Consider the following 16,741-nt stretch of genomic DNA (forward strand, 5'->3'; position numbering starts at 1 on the left):
TTCAGTTAAATTAACCTGATATCTTTTTCAAATGAGATTACAAATCTGGACAATAAAAGGTAGTGTTGATGTAATTATACTTGACTTCTGTAAGGCAATTTATACGATACTGCACAAAATTTTGAGTAAAGCACTAGAAAGATATGATGTTAACACGGCACATATTAAATAGATTAAAAACTGGCTAATAGGTCTCTAAATCTAACTGTAAATGGGAAATCAGCATTGAACTGGTGTAGTGGGGTCCCACAGAAATAAATGTGTGGTCCTATACTATTATGTATTTTTATTAATGACCTGGAAGCAACAATAAAATCATCACCATGCCATTTGCAATCTTTATCAAACTGGAGTGGTAAATAATGAAAACAAGTCACTAACACAGAGCACTCTGGATTGCTAGTTAAATTGTGCCTAAGAAAACACCACAATTTAATGTGTCTAAGTGTAAATATATAAATGTAGGGACAAAGAATGTAGGCCATACTTACAGAATAGGGATCCTATCCTGGAAAACAAAGTTTCTGAAAAAGATTCAGTGGTCATGATGGACAATCAACTGAACATGAGCTCACAGAGTAACACCATGGCCAAAAAAAACCCTAATGTAATCCTGGGATGCATAAAAAGGGGAATCTTGAATAGGAGTCAGAGTCTATTTTACCTCTGTATTTGGTACTGGTACGACCGCTACTGGTATACTCTGTCCAGTTCTGGTATCCACAATTCAAGAAGGATGTTGATAAACTGGAAGAGGTGTGGGAAGGCTAAGAGGCAACTTGATCACTCTAAGTACCTACATGGGGAACAAATATTTAATAATGGGCTCTTCAGTCTAACAGAGAAAGGTATAATATGATGCAATGGCTAGAAGCTGAAGCTAGACAAATTCAGCCTGGAAATAAGGTGTACATTTTAAACAATCATAAAATTAATCACTGGAATGAATTACCTAGGGTCATAATGGATTCTCCATCACTGAAAAATTTTAAATCAAGATTGGACATTTTTCTAAAAAGATATACACAACAAATTATTCTGGTGAAGTTCTATAGTCTGTGTTATTCTGGAGCTCAAACTAGATGATCACAGACTCCTTTCTGGCCTTCAATTCTAGGCACAATGTGCACCCCAGTACAGAATAAACATATCAGTGATGATTATGATTAAAAAGGGATCAGGCAGAATAAAGGATTCCTCCTTGAGAATATTATCCCTATTCTATTACCAGCAAAGCTGTTTGAGCCCTTGAGGAGCAATAGTCTGTCTCCTCTGAAAGCAATGCTTATGTTCTGCCACTTACATCTGCAATGATCTCATGTTCAGACTAGAAACAAAGTGACATAGGTCAATGAGGACATCAGACCCAGTGGTCTTAAAGGCTGTCGTCTGCACTAATTGTTCAAAAAATTCTCCTGTCCTTAACAATTTTCTGTGCCAATGGTGCAATCTGAGGGATCCACTCTCTGTCAAGACCCAAGAAAATTGTGGTCTCAAGACCTTGGGAGAAGGTGATGCTGAATCCATAGCAGAGGGATCTCTCTTGAACTATACAAGAGGATTTTTGCACAATTTCTTCTCATTCAGTACCAATAATAGACCCAGTAGAATATCAGGCTCTAGGCACTGAAAGGCAAAAGATAAGGTTGCACCCACATCATCTCACCATGGTCCAGAGAATGGAGGCAGAGCAAGCTGAACATCACATAGCAGAGAGGGCCTTTTCTCATCCATATAGTAAGGACTGGATATGGGTCTCAGATTCTGGAACAATTGTGGGCAAGAGGTACATCTCTAGCAGGCTTTAAGGGGCTCAACGTGCAACACCATCTCAGTAAGGGGCCCACACCCAGCGGAAGGCTATGACTATTCTACAATTAATTAAACTATACTACACTATTTGCAATATAATATACAAGGCTAGGGTCTCGTCTTGAGGGCAAAACAGAGCTAGTTCTATTCCCCATTTGCAGCAGTGACAAAGCAAAAAGCTCATGGAGAGGGTGCACTCCCTTACATAGAACAGTTCAATGATGTCATCTTCATGCAAGATCTCACCTCCTCCCACATTTACTGCTTTTCAAGACAGTTCAGAAGCTCAATACCAGAGGTGTCAAATCCTATGAATAGCAATTCAGAAGCTCTTAGAGTCAAAACACCATTTTTAAAATTGCCCTTGTAAGCTTAACTCTACCCTCTTCCATGTCCAATCAGTGCACTGAATGAGAAAGGTATTCTACTGGGGAAAAAATGTGTGATCATGTAATTAAAGACTGCATCATAATGCAAACATACAAAGAGGCAAAATTAAGGTTGCAAAGGAAACTGTAATCTACCATTTTAAAATTTCTGAGTACTGGACCTGTATTCTATATTTTAAAGAAAGATTTTTTAAAAAATAATTTCCTAAGGTTTGTTGGGATTTTTTAAAGGGAAAAAGATAAAAATTTCTAGTATACAATCGTAACTACTGGCCCTTCACACATCAGCAGCATGCTTGAATCATGATCCTCCAGCACTGCATAGACTCCTACAACTTCAGATATGGAATGAATAAGACTAGCAGTTAGTGTGAGTATCCTTATCTCAAAGCAGGAATAAGTCACCAGCACACAAAGGTTATACCTTTAAATACAACAGTATAAAAGCAGCACAGCTTGTCTGTAAGCAAAACCTTTATGAAGATGTAAACAGATTTAAGAGCTTATAATGGAGGTAACTCATTTTAGTATGTCAAATGGGATATAGTTAATGAAATGTAGTAGTTTTATGCACCAAAAAAACATTCTATAGTTACATTAGATATGAAACATACTGTATATGAATATAAGTGATGATGTGTTACAAAGATTTTAACAGCAAGAGTTAGATGGCTGTATTACTTCTTATAGGTCACCCCAGAAAAATAATCGCAGGATGGGGAGGACGACAATGGCTTTTATTTCTATAGAGATATATGGTGGGAGAGGTATGGAATGGGTGACAAGTTTCAGGATGCAGCAAAGAACGTGGCTATGGGGTCACATATGAAAGAGATGTTAAGAGTTAAGATGGGGGGGAGATTTTATAAAATCAGAGTTAAAACAGGAAAGTCAGGGACAAGTTAATGGACTTGCAGGCAAAGTTTTAAAAGAGAACAGGTTTAGAAAGAAAAAAAGAGACATATGTTTCATCCAGGTTTTAACAAAATGACACCTGACAGTAGTAAAAGCCAGAAAAAACAGCAGTATTAGGTGAAAAATTCAACAAATGATGTGGGGGATTTGTAGCTGTATAATTAGACTTTGATCTTTCATAGAACTCAGTGCAGACATGGGGGCCTGCCCAAACAGTAAAAGTGCAAGTTACCTTTTCCCAACTGAGATATGCACTCAGACAGGTCAGCACCTCTCCTCTTGCACGTTGTCTGACAATTAATTGCATGGCTTTGTTAATCACACCTTGGAAGGAGAATATATCAATCCACACACTTGTGATAAACAAAATTAATTTGGCAGATTCTGGGAAGTCTAGAAGAGAGAAGAGAAAGGACAAATTAAAAATGAGAAACTTCTGAATACTCAGATTATGAATGGTAGCACCTTACAGGCATTTTATCTAATTTTTGCAGCACATAAAACAGGTACATAAGATAGATTAGCACACTTTTTAAAAAGTTTGAGCTACTTTACTAAAATCATTTTCAGAAGATTATTCTTCGCATATACATAACATCTTCAAAATCATTCATCTTTCAAACAGGAATTATAGGAACTGGTAGTGTAATTTACATTAATTATTTTGGCAAATTAAAGTTACACCCAAGATTATGAGATTTGAAAAAAAAATATTTAATTTTATTTTGTATAATTGATACTTACATTATTTTCCCTTGTGTGGGATTTTATTTTTGAACCAAGTAAGGTGTCTGGTGTTCAGAAAATCCCCTGACATTGTATGGAAAAAATATGTCCTTAGGTTTGTTTTAAACTGGCTGCCTATTAATTATGTTGCATGACCCCCTAATTCCTGCGTTACTGAAGTGGTCAACACCACAAACATCCGATCTGACCCCCACACACTCAGGTCACAATTTCTCCCATGAACTGGATTAACACTTATCCTTTACAGAAGGGGTGGGCAAAAGCCTCGCAGTGGGGTAGATCTGGCCCACCTAAGGCTTTGATTCGGCCCGCGTGGCAGTTTCAGGCCCTGCCCCCTAGCATGTTGCCTGGCAGCTGCAGGGAATGCATGAGCCCTTTAAATAGAGCAGTTAAAATGGCTCACACGTCCCAGCTCCCTTGCAATGAGCTAGCAGCACTGGCAGCTGCAAGCCCTTTTAACTGATTCTATTTAAAGGAGTGGCGCCTGCCAGGAAGCTGCATTGCCTAGCAGCCATCCAGCAGGCACAAGCCCTTTAAATAGAGGCAACTGAAAGAGCTTGCAGCACCTGGCCCAATGCTAGCCAGGGACTCCCAAACCCTTTCAACTGCTTCTAGTTAAATGACTCATGCCTTCCCTGCGGTTCCCAGGCAACAGCCCTGGGAAAGGAGTGAGCCTTTTAAATAGAAGCAGTTGACAGGGCTCTAGCATCTCCGCATCCCAGGCAACGTGCTAGCAAGCAAGGCCAGGAGCAATGAACCCTTTAAATAGCAGGAACTGAAAGGGCTTGCAGCTCCTGCCCCCCACTATTGTGATGCCTGGGAGATGCAGGGGAGGCATGAGTCCTTTCAACTCCTGCTATTTAAAGGCCCTGCCCCTTCTGTGGCAGCCTGCAACCCGTTCAAAAATGATTGCACACCCCTGATTTAGAATGAGATCTAACATCACCTTAAAGACTAAGTGAAGGTGATTCCCATCACTAGCCTCTGGTAAGCTGTTCCAATTGTAAATCACTCTCAATCTTGCAAAACTGTATCTTATTTCACAGTTCAACTGCCAGCCAATTAATCTTGTTATACCTTTGATAGCAAGACTGAACCCCTGTGCTCCTATTATCAGATATTTTCCCATGTACAAGTATATATGCCTAGTAACCATGTTACCTCTCAACTTTCTCTGTGATTAGCAGAGTTCCTTAAACCTCATATCGTAAGTGTTGTCTTATTCCTTTGAGAGTCTGTGTACAAACTCAGATAAAAATAGTCATATTTGGAGAGCAGGACTGGTAATTAATCACCTTCATCTAGAAGCTAGCTGGCAAGTACACCTTAAAATCCAAGAAACCCGACTTCACCAGGTCCTTCCTGCACGGATTTAAGTTTGGATCTCTCCTCAGATAATTATATTTATGTCCACATGGGACCAGTCCAAAAGAGAGAGGATGATGAAAGTTTTCTGGAGTATGTCTATACGCTCCAGGATGTTCAACAGGGCAATGGATGCTGAAGGAAAAAAAACCTGAGATGGAGGGACACATGGTGGGGGTATGTGTGTCAGGAAGGGTGTTCCTTATATAGGCACCTGGTCCATCTATAGAGTCTCTACCTGGGACATGGGCAGTGCAATGAAGGGAAGCCAGGGTTACACTGCAACAAGTCACCATATCTAGACTCAGACCATTTTGACTTAGACTCTCAATATTCTGACTTGGAAGAGCCTGACCAGACCATGGAGACAATGGAGGAAGCCAACCAAACTGAAGAGACTCTGAACTAACCTAATTGGAATGGAGAAGGGCAGACAGAGTGGGATCAGATCAAAGAGGTGCCTAAAGATAACACCACCAGCTGTGTGGCGCTCAACAAGACAGCGCAGGGCACTCGTCTGGCTCAAGTTATAACAGAGGGCTGCCTGATGAAAGAAGAGTAAAGACTGAGGGGTTTGACCACAGCTGCTGTGGGATGTGCAGCAGGATGTTCTTGGAAATATATATAATATAGGGGGGTAGGATGTAATATTTAACTGAGAGATTTCTTGACTAAGAAAAGGGATAAGGTCACTCTTTCAATAAGTGGGGGAATGGTGTAGCCCAAGGTCTAGTGTGCTTTAGCAGCAACCCTGGGAACTACAACTGTGGACTACAAACTATGACATGTCAAGAGAACTTCCTGGTTCCTGCCAGGATGTACCCTCTGCCCCCAGCAGGGTCTCAGCAGGGCTGAGCTGGAAGCAGCACATATGCTGCATTCAGAGAGGAAAGACTGTTGAACTGTCATCTTGATTTGTGTTCTTTACAGGTAGGATCGAAAAGCTCAGAGCACCCTGAGAGAAGTTTAAGTGACACAAAGGGAGAACATGGATTTGATATTCGTGGGGCTTAGTTGCTGTGGGAGTTAAAACATGTTTGTAAGGGGGGTTGTGTTGTACGATGTACCCTTTGCCCCCAGCAGGGTCTCAACAGGGACTGAGCTGGAAGCAGCATGCAAACTGCAAACAAAGAGGAGGCTGCTGAACTGTAATCTTGTTCTTTGTTCTTTACAGAAGAAAGCCTCTTCATGGTGGTTTGTCTGAGTGGGTCTGGCCTGAGGTGCGTGTGCACGCTCACAAACTCTCTCAATGCAGAGCACAAAGGAGGCTCAGGCCTAGTCTTCTAGAGTTGTGTAAAAAAGTAAGAAGTTTCCCCTATGTTGAATAACCTCATACTAGGCCTGTGGTCACCAACCAGTAGATCGTGAGCTACTGGTAGATCTCAGGGGCTCTAAGAGTAGCTCTTGAGCCCTCTCTGAACTGCGAGCCTGCGCAGTACATTTACATTAGATTTCCTCATTTGAGGAGCAGCTACTCACTAAGCAACAACACAGGTGAGTAGCTGCGAGCAATGGTGGGAGCTGGGAGGTTGGGAGGGCTGAAACACCCCAGCCAGCTGACTGTGGCTTTCACAGCTGGAGCTAGGCGCAGCCTCCCTGGGCTGGCGCAGAGGAGAAGCTGGCTAGCCAGCTGGCTGTGGCATTCAGCCCAAAGGAGGCTGAACCGCGCTCCAGCTGATTGGGCAGCTTCCCCTCTGCGCCTGCCCACGTGGAGCTTTGTGGCACCCTGGCTGAGCACCATGGCCAGCTGGCCGGACAGCCACTTTTCTTCACTCCAGCCCCGCTGCCCTGCGGTCAGTCCGGAGGGAGCGCGGGTCGGAGGCTTCCCTCCGTGGCTGGTGTAGGGAATTCCCTGCCCCCAACCTTGTTCCCTCTCCTCTTCCCCAAACATGTCCCCCGCCCTCCTGGCCCCCTGTTCCCTCTCCCTTGTCCCCCCGGCCCTGCTGCAGAAACCTGCCCCCCCTGCAGAAACCAGTTCCTTCTGGCACCCTGTCTCCTACTACAGAAACCTGTCCCCCTGCTCCCCTCTGCAGAAACCTGTTCCCCCCAGCTCCCTGTCCCCTGCTGCAGAAACCTGTCCTGGCACCCTGCCCCCTCTCCCCTGCCCCCACTGGTACCCTGTTCCCTGCTCCAGAACCCACTAGCACTCCTCCCCAGTACTGTGCCCCTGCTCCCAAATGACTTTTCTATGTGTCAGTGACACCTGACTCAAGGCAGGTTCCCTGCCATTCTCATAAATAAAGACAATGCAGAAACTTGTTGTGTTTAACATAGTATTCTATTTAAAAATGAAGCCTGGCCAACAAACCCCCAGTTGGGGCCAAGCCCCCATCTGGCCACAACCACTCCTGCACTCCCCCTTTCCCAGACCCTAGATCTGAGCCTATCAAACACTGGAACCTCATGCCTTAAGCCCCTCACATACCCCAACCCAAATTCCTGCACCCTCACATCCGCAAGCCTGTGGCTTGCTTAGAATCCCAACACTGCCCAGCCTGGAGCCCCCTCCCCGAGCCAGTGTCCCCTTCTCCACCTCCTCCTGCATCCAGATTTCCTACCGGAGCTTGCACCTCTCACCCCTTCCCACACCCAAATCCCTCCTTCCCACCCCAGAGCCTACACATCCTGTCTCAACACAGCAAGGGTCCAGCTAGACTGCAGGAGTTTTTCAGGATTCTGGAGATATCCCAGAAAAACTCTTCTGCATCCAGGGTTGTGTTTGTTCTTCCGCTTTTTTAGTGGAAGAGCAAACAGGCTCTTTTGGTCACCCCTATATTCCTCTTTCCACAAGGAATAAGGTGGCTTCCAAAAGAAGGGGTTTTTTTTTCTGACATTTGGTCCTGTGTAGACAGGCCAAATGTTGGAAAAACCTCTTCCTACAGAAGAATAAAAAAAAAAAAAAAGCAGTAGTATAAGGATTGGGGATAGCAAGTGATGGAGAGGAGGAGAAGAATAGAGAGGGCGGGGCTTCAAGGAAGGAGCGGGGCTTCAAGGAAGGGGCGGGGTGGTAGATCTTGGCTTGGTCTGTCATTTAAAAAGTGATCTTGGGTGTAAAAAGGTTGGAGACCACTGTACTAGGCAAATAGAACAGGAGGGGTTACATTTATGAGGGCCACATTTTTTTTTTTAATACCTGTCATGAAATCCTCTCTAGACACACTTTCCCTGACTCCCACTGTGCAACCCAAGGAAAAGAAGGTGGGCAGGCAGCAGATAAACACCTAATATAGCTAGAAAATGAATAAACTCCCATCTTACAGTCAGTGGAGGAAGTTGATACTGGGAACTCCTCTTTAATCTGTCATACCAGTGACTTAGTATGATGGCCAAAAATGTCCACTCTTGCACACCAGATGTCCATACAGAGTCTGCTCATTGAATAGGCACAATCACCTGAAGAAGAGCTTGGTATCAATAGAACATGCTGAACGTGACCTTGTCTTAACAGTGTACTATATACTGTTAATGAATAATTTCTTCATACGTTAAAGACATTATGCATGAACATAAATGCTGCTAAATCATATATGAAGAATTTTAACTATAATGTCCTTTGTCATGAAGAAGCAAAGAAACACAGGTTGAACCTCTTTATCCTGCACCCTCGGGACCCGACTGGTTCCGAACCAGAGAATTTTCCAGACCACGAGAGGTCAATATTGTTTAGCAACATTACCAACACTAAGATATAGTACTGGTGGATGTAAACAAATTTTATGGGACTGTGGGAAACCTGGCCACCTGCATGAAAAGTGGACATCCAGCTAACTAAAATCATTCCGGATGACAGATGTTTCTGGACCAGAGTGTTCTGGACTAGAGAGGTTCAACCTGTACATGCACATATGGATGGAAGGGATCAGATACTTGTGAATATTAACTTCATGATCCTTCTGATTTACCAGTAAGTTATGCTGAAATATCTCAGCTGCAACATGCAAGCAAGTGCTATGTTTGTTCTCAATAGGACAAGTGAAGATGAGCAAAAAGTTTCTTGACACTCAGACAAGATTGCAGGAGGAAAGTCAATGCAAAAATAGGCTGCTGGGTAAGAAAATCCTCGTGCTCCCCAGAGAACAAGATGAAGATTCTCAGTGAGTCCCCTTAGTGATTCTGATGAGATAAATGTACCAAGTAGGACAGAGATTCTAATAATGTTTAAAAGAGAAAGTTAAGCAAAGAAATCATTTGTTATATTTCTGTATTAAAAGGATTTAAATAACTGTGTTATTTGCACACTGTTTACTCTTTGCATTTCTCAACACTGAAAAATCAAGGTTCAACATTAAAAAAATCAATTAAGACAATTTTAATTTTTTTAATTCACCTTCACATTTTTAGAACCACAGTGCATTTTGGCACTGTTTACTTAGACAGCTTTCATTGGAATTTAAGATAAATGCCTATAAAAGGTGATGAAAACAACCTAGAAAGAAAAAAAACATACAAACACAAAATGCCTATATGACACCATACCTTCCTTAAGTAAACTGTAGCAGAACAGGCGGGCTCTTTCCAAATCTCCAAACTGCCGACAGATTCCTATGTATACTCTACAGAGAGCTTGAGTGAAATTATGGTTCAAGGACATCTTCTGAATCTTCAGTTCATCGAGAATAGCATGCAGCAGTGGGTCTGCTAAATGCTACAACACACAACAGCAATTTTTACTAACATTCATTATCCACAGTACAGCTGACAGGGCTTCACAAGATTAAAGTATTACTCTTAGTGTATGCTGAGTGAACACGGTTGTGAGACTGCCCTTGAAAGAATTATCATGCTCTTTGTAATTGTACTAAAAGGTTGCATGGTGATACTTACAACCATTTTAAAAAGATAAAAAATAGAAGTAACCAAGATGAGGACAAGACCTACCAAAAAGTATAATAAACTATAAAGCACAGTGTGGCTTTCCATTGTCCTCCTTTAAATAAAATGAAAATAAATGTGTTCAAGTTATGAGATATCACAGACCTATAACAACTTAAGAAATAAGACTGGCACATAAGATCATGGAGAAACACTGATGAACAATGAAAATTTGGGTAGGCAAATTTTGGGCTACTTTAATTAACACAAGATTATTACTTCAAAAGTTTGCAGCCTTTTGCTATGGCCCATCATGCCAGCCAACTTATGCTCTCACAAGGACTATAGCGTGCCTTTGTGAAAGATTCAATCAAAGGTGTCTGTCCCATACCTGCTCTCCCCTTCCCCTATACTTCAGGATTCTTAAATGGATGGTATCATAATTCTCAGATGGAGTGAACGAGGAATAAGGAAATGCCTTTCCCCCAACATAAACGATAGTAACTTAAGGGGACCATAGTCCTGTAGAGAAGGAAAATTCACTAATCCATAATTAGCTATGTTAGCAACCACAATAAAAGTTTGCAGACCTCATCTAACAATGCTAAGGTGAGATAAATAAAACAAAACTAATTTACTCATGGTTTTGTATCTGGATACCAAATAAAACATTGTGAATGTCAAAAGCTACAAGATAAACGCACTTAACTTGTCTTTATGTTTTCTTGGTTTAAATTTCTATGGTTTTAGAAGGTGCCTTCTAATCTTTCCATTTTGGTAGTATACATATCTGCATTACAATTGGCCAGTCTGCTAATTTAGTCTAAACTTTTCAGATTTATATTCTCTCCATTTGGACAAAGGTGATTATTAAAACAAAATTCAGAATTACACTACATACCTTGTTCGTGATACTGAATTCATAAACAACTTCTTTCTCTACATCAGTCATTACCGGGACCTTCGAAATATTTCCCACAAATATATGACTCCGAATAACAGGTAACAAGTCAATACAGGATTCAGTAATTTTCTTCAATGCCAAAGTCACAGGATCAATTATACTGTCTACTGATGAAGGCAATTCTGAATTACAGGTGTTTGCTAATTGCTTAATTTCACAGTTGTTGAGTAAGACAGTTTTACTTGCAACACTCTGTACTTCAATACTGAAGTCTCCTGTAACTTCGTCTGCAACATCTTCTTTGGTCTCCAAATGCGATGATTCACTATCTAGCCTCAACCTCTTTGCACTTCTTGGCATAGAGGTTGATAATATCCTTTTTCCAACATGACTCTGACCCCCTGCATCTTTTTGATCTTTACTACTGTGAGATTCTGAATTACTCCCTGTTTTAACAAAAGCAGTAGCTGTAGAAGAAATTGCTTGAAACCCACTGAACTGACTCAGTGGCCCTGGTACATTCTTGTATTCTGAAGGAGCATGCCTGTTGGGCTGAATGTTACCTCGGAGAATATTAAGCGTTCTTGCTCTTGCTGATAGCTCTGGATACATAGTGTCCAATATTTTCACAGAGTTCTGCTGAGGAACATCTAAAGCAGCACTACCAGCTGCAGACGGAGGAAGTCTTCCTGGTACAGGAAGTGCATGCTTTGGTGTGGCAGCACAGAACTGCAAAGGTGAGGACAGGATTCTTTGACCTACTGTTGTCTCTGAAGGAGATGGAGTGGAAAAGATAGGGGGAGATTTGTACTTTGGAGCATCTGACAAAGGAGACATTAGTGGAGGAACTGGAGTTACTCTTAAAGGAGAAATCAAACCATCAAGAGGAGATGGCAGAGAAGATTGGCTAGATGAAGACATTATTGGGGAAACAGGACGTCGAGTTCTTGGAGGAGTAGCTATCAGAGGTGGGAGCAGGGGAGGTAAAGGTGGACCCACCTCTTGTCTAATTTTATTGATGATCTCAGGGGAACGTTTGGTTGGTGTAGAAGTATCAGCATTGGCTAGAACTGGCTGGTTTAATTGGGCCTGCAGAATTTTTGTTGTTCCTTTACCTGGAGGTAATTTCTGTGTTAGCCTGTCCTGGTATGCCTGGGTTGAGGTCTTGGCTGAAACATTTAAGGCATCAGATGGTTCGTGGCTTTTTGAAGTATTGTTATTTTTAGATACAAAATCTACAGAGGGCTCTGAGTCCACAATGTGTGTTTTCTCAAATATTGTTTTTGGTGATTCAGAGGTTTGACTGACTGGTCTAGGGTCAGACATTTCATCAGATAGGATTCGATGCTGATCACTTCTGACAGAATTCTTTCTACTTTTTCTCTGAAAATCTGTCTCATTAAGAAAAACATCACTGTGACTGCCACCAAAATCAGACTGACAGCCATTTTGAATAATATCTGTGTTATCTGCTGAGGCAAAAGCAACACAAGTTTCTTTTTGTTTATCATTTAATTCTTCATTAAACACTGTATGTGCTGCAGACACTTCTATGCCAGCATCACATGACACACTTTGTTCCATATTTGATGCAAGTTTTTCATCACCATTTATTTGTAAGAAATTGCCTGACTCACTGGTGTCTAATTTACCATTTTTAATAACATGTTTGTAGATTTCTGGACACTTGGCTAACATCTGCTTTGGTGATAAATTAATTTCTGGAGTAGTCTGTTTTGTTGGGAGCTTTTCTGAAACTTCAGCAAGTGTAGACGATTCTTGTATTTTTATCAAGCTATTCTCATTATCAGATGCTGACTCAATTGTTTTGGAATTTTCTCTGCTTTCAGCAGCTGTCTCATTTTCATCATTATGAAATACAGTTTCAGGTGTTGAGAAAAGTTCAGATTTAGAAATCTCTTCTGTTAAACTTGACGGCTCCTTCATAATGCTTGGAGACTGATTAGTTATACAAGGTGCTGCCATATCTGCTAGTGCATCTGAGTACACCGAAGGAGGGATTTCATACATTTTGTCATTATTTTCTTCAACAGTTGGGTGCAATGCTGGCACATCTTCTAGATCAGTCCTGAAAATTCTTGAGTTCTCATTGCAGACTAAAAAACGTTCATGCTCTTTTATATACTTGACCTTTCTAAAAGGAAAGTATTCCTCTTCAGATTCATCTGTCTCCTCTGGAACCTCAGAAGTACTTTTAGAAGATGTATTTTCATTTTTCTCCCCATGTAGCTTAAAGTTCAGTTCTTTGTCTCTGTTCTTTGTTGTTCCATCAAGTCTATGTTCTGTAGGTCTCACCTGACTTTCAAAAGAGCAAAAGGACTCCACTATGTGAGGTGAAGTGTCTTTTATTTCAGAAAGAGTTGTGCTAATTTCCTTCAGGTTACATGTTCTACATTCTGCTTCTTCAGAAACTAGACTAGCTTCCTTTTCTACATGTGTACCACTGTCCACAGAACTCATACCTAAGATCTGTGTATCTACCATTGTTTTTTGTGATTCTTTGGCATTTGGCTGCTCCTTTTCTTTTTCAGTTTCTGCTCTATTTTTATTTTCATATTTGTCATTGGGACAATCAAGCTGCTTGATCTTTTCTCTCTCATTGTGGATAGTCTTGCCCTTCACCAAATTTTCTAGGGAGTAATTAGGCACACTTTGGATAACATGATTATATTTTTCATTTTTTCTAGTTAGGGATGAAGCAGTCCTAAGTGCTATACTAGAATCTTCTTCCCTGCTAGTGTTAAATACTTGGCAATTCTGTTTGAAAGGTTCATCACGCACCTGAGAGTTGAAAGTTGTAGTCTCCAAAACAAGTGTTGCTGTGACAGGCGAGTTTATTTCTTTAGTATCTATACTTCCAGTCTTCAAGACATCTTCCATAGGTAAAGCTGGTTTTTCAATAGCATCTTTTTCTGACAGAGCCTGGTCTGAGACATCTGAAATCTGGGTTCTCATCTCTACTTCCTCCACTCCATTCTCTTTCAGATCAAGTGACTTGTGACAGTTCTGAATCATCACTCTCTCACACGGTTTGTCATTTATTTTCTCTTTTATTTCATCGCACTGAGAACTTTCAGGTATTGAACATGAAACCACAGGTTGCAACAACTGTGCACAAGAGGACTGTTCACTTTCTGTTATGACAGATTTCATATTATCCATTTTTTCAATTTCCAATGGCCCACTGCTTCTCTCTCTAAGTTCCAAGTGGTCTATTTCCATTTCAGTCTCCTGAGGTTCAAATACTCTAATGGAGGTTTTACATTCAGAAGAACTGTTCTCAGATGAAATATATGTATTTTTGGCCTGCCTCATTTCACTAGCTCTTTCTGTGACATGTTCTCTGGCAACTATTTCCTCAAGTTCTAGTGGATCATTTTGTCCTTCAATACCAAATGCTGGGTTTGGTGACATAAGGGTAGTTTCAAATTCTGTTTTCTTTTGCAATAGTTTATTAGCATCTTTTTGTTCATTATCTAGGTTAGCATGCAAATACTTTTCCTCCTTTGGCTCTTGTAATTCTCCAACTTCCATGACATGGCGTGATTTAGCAAAGGTACTTGTTTCTAGAAAGTCTTTCCCATCTACTAACCTACCAGTGAAAATACTTTGTTCAGGCTGAGTTATGATGACCTCAACACACTGTTTTCCAGTTCTGTGCTGTTCTCCATCTCCATCTTCTGCAGACACTGAGCAAACAGTTCTGCATACATCTGCAATGTGGTTTTCCCCATCCACATATAATGAATCACTGCTTCTTTCAGTGGCAAGTACAAATGAGTCATGTCTAAAAGCATTGTTTCCCAGTCCATTTTCATTTGCTCCATGTTGTGTTATATGCTCAAGTTGTTTATCCAGTGTCTCTTCATTGCTTACTTCTTTTTCAGAGCATTGTGATTTAGTGGCTTTATCTTTAGCTTCAGTATCTATTTCAGGCTGAGTAAGTGTTCTCTCACCATTATACTGGCATGACAATTCATTATCTTGCTCTGCTCCAGAAAAGTGTTTAGAATTTCTGAAACCAGATCTTGCATCTTCCTCTTCATTATGATGTAGTGTATTTCTCGTCTCTATACAGAATCCTTTTGTGTTTACTGTAGCTATTGTTCTCTCCTCTGTGGTTACCTTTTCCATGTGCTCTTCTTCACAGAGCGTTTTATTTACTACATTAGATTTTGTTTGTAGGTCACTGGATTCATTTTCCATTTCTTCATTCCCCATCACTTCCTCAAAATTCTCAGGCGTTACCAACACACTTTCAGGTGTAAGGATGGGTTCCCCGATTTGCAAGTGATCACCACCCCTGAGAGTGGATTCTGGTTTTGGTGTTTTTACTTTTTCAGGCAATTCAGTTTCCTCTGCTTCCATTAATTCACTAGACATTTCGTTCAAATTTTGAGAAATAGCTGTAGTACTTAAATTATTAAATAAAGTCTTCTCTGTCTGTACTAGCTCGCTAGATTTTTCTTGCAAGTATTGGAAGTTGGATGACATACACTCCATTGAAGAGGTTTTATCCTGTATTTGTATGTGATCAGTATGGACTTCCTTCTCATTGATGGCTTCCAGTTTAGGTGTTGCTACCTTCACTGTTAGGTCTGTCTCTGCAGAGCCTATATTCTCAGAAACCTCTTCCGAATGTTCTTCATTGGCCAGTGTGTTTATACTTGAAACAGTCAGCTCAGTTTGCTTTGCTTCAGCATCTTTCTCCTCATCTCTTAATTTTGCTGTGAAAGTGTCTATACAATTTGGTATCTCTTCATTCTCTCTCAATTTAGTTGAGATCTCTCTACCATGAGGTTCATGTGGTTTCTCATCGTCACTGCTCTCATTCATACTGACGAAGCTACAATTATTCTGAGATTCTACTTTTCCTTCTCCTAACATGCTTTCCACAAGATGAGCATTATAATCAATTTCTTCATCACTGGAATCAGTCAACTCTCCAAACAGAGTATCCTATAATTAAAAGATACAAAAGGAGAGTTTTTTCAAACTATGGGTTTTGGGTTTTTTTTCAAATTCGGTATAATTCTATGGATATTACATTTTTAAGTGAATGCACTGACAAGCACTGGAAACTTACGCAACTTTAGCATTTAAACAGGTATGCCTTAGACAGCAGAATTATATGCCTCTCTATCGAGGTTTCCTAATAATGGCATAGAGAAAAGTATGGCAAAAGAACAATTCAGTTTCTGTGTCTACCTTCACTCTAAGATACTAACTAGTGAAAACTTTGGAATAATGAAAGGCAGGGGGAAAGGCAGCAAGTAAAACAAGGAGGCTTGAATTACTGGGCCAAATTTTCAATGCTTGAGGCTTCAAGTTAAGAATTGATTTTAAGAACCTAAGTACGTCTCTAGGCATTCATGTTTGACAGTTTTGCTCTCAGTCAGATTTCTGATGGCATCCTTTTTGCAACAGGCAACGGTGCCTAATGAAGCAGTTATAGAAACTAAAAACCTTCCAAGTCCATAAGAAATATTGGATACACAGAACTTTAATGAGTGTGGAGGTGACTTCTGAGTCACTACTTATATTCTGATTGTAATGTATATTGTACAGTATATTTTTTGTTCATCATGCCATGATTTTAGTCATGCACACTTAACACATTACAGGAGATTGTCTCTCTCTCCACAAAATTCAGTGTAATTAAAAACTCATCAAAAGTGAACTTAAAATTTGGATCTAAACATTGTGACCAAGACCCTGGAAAGTGATTGAAAACAAACACTGATACTTTAGACAAGCCTCTCAAACCCCTTTAATT

General features: G+C 40.7%; 1 protein-coding gene across 3 annotated transcripts in view; it reads right to left on the reverse strand.

Annotated features, from left to right (window-relative positions):
* The window catches only part of ICE1 (interactor of little elongation complex ELL subunit 1), a 61,606-nt gene that overhangs the window by 21,281 nt on the left and 23,584 nt on the right, over window positions 1–16,741 (reverse strand). The window contains exons 14-17 of one of the 3 annotated variants that reach the window (XR_012901813.1): window positions 10,942–15,924; window positions 9,705–9,873; window positions 3,349–3,509; window positions 665–796 (exon numbers count right to left, since the gene is read on the reverse strand). Coding sequence is in view for 2 of the 3 variants with exons in the window: in XM_075921506.1 (XP_075777621.1) it covers window positions 3,349–3,509; window positions 9,705–9,873; window positions 10,942–15,924 (5,313 nt within the window). In the remaining variant the exon portion in view is untranslated. Of the gene's footprint in view, window positions 1–664; window positions 797–3,348; window positions 3,510–8,486; window positions 8,622–9,704; window positions 9,874–10,941; window positions 15,925–16,741 lie in introns of those variants that run through there. The other 2 variants (XM_075921507.1, XM_075921506.1) reach the window with 2 other exon arrangements.

This window comes from Pelodiscus sinensis, chromosome 2, assembly GCF_049634645.1.
Source record: "Pelodiscus sinensis isolate JC-2024 chromosome 2, ASM4963464v1, whole genome shotgun sequence".
NCBI lineage: Eukaryota > Metazoa > Chordata > Testudines > Trionychidae > Pelodiscus > Pelodiscus sinensis.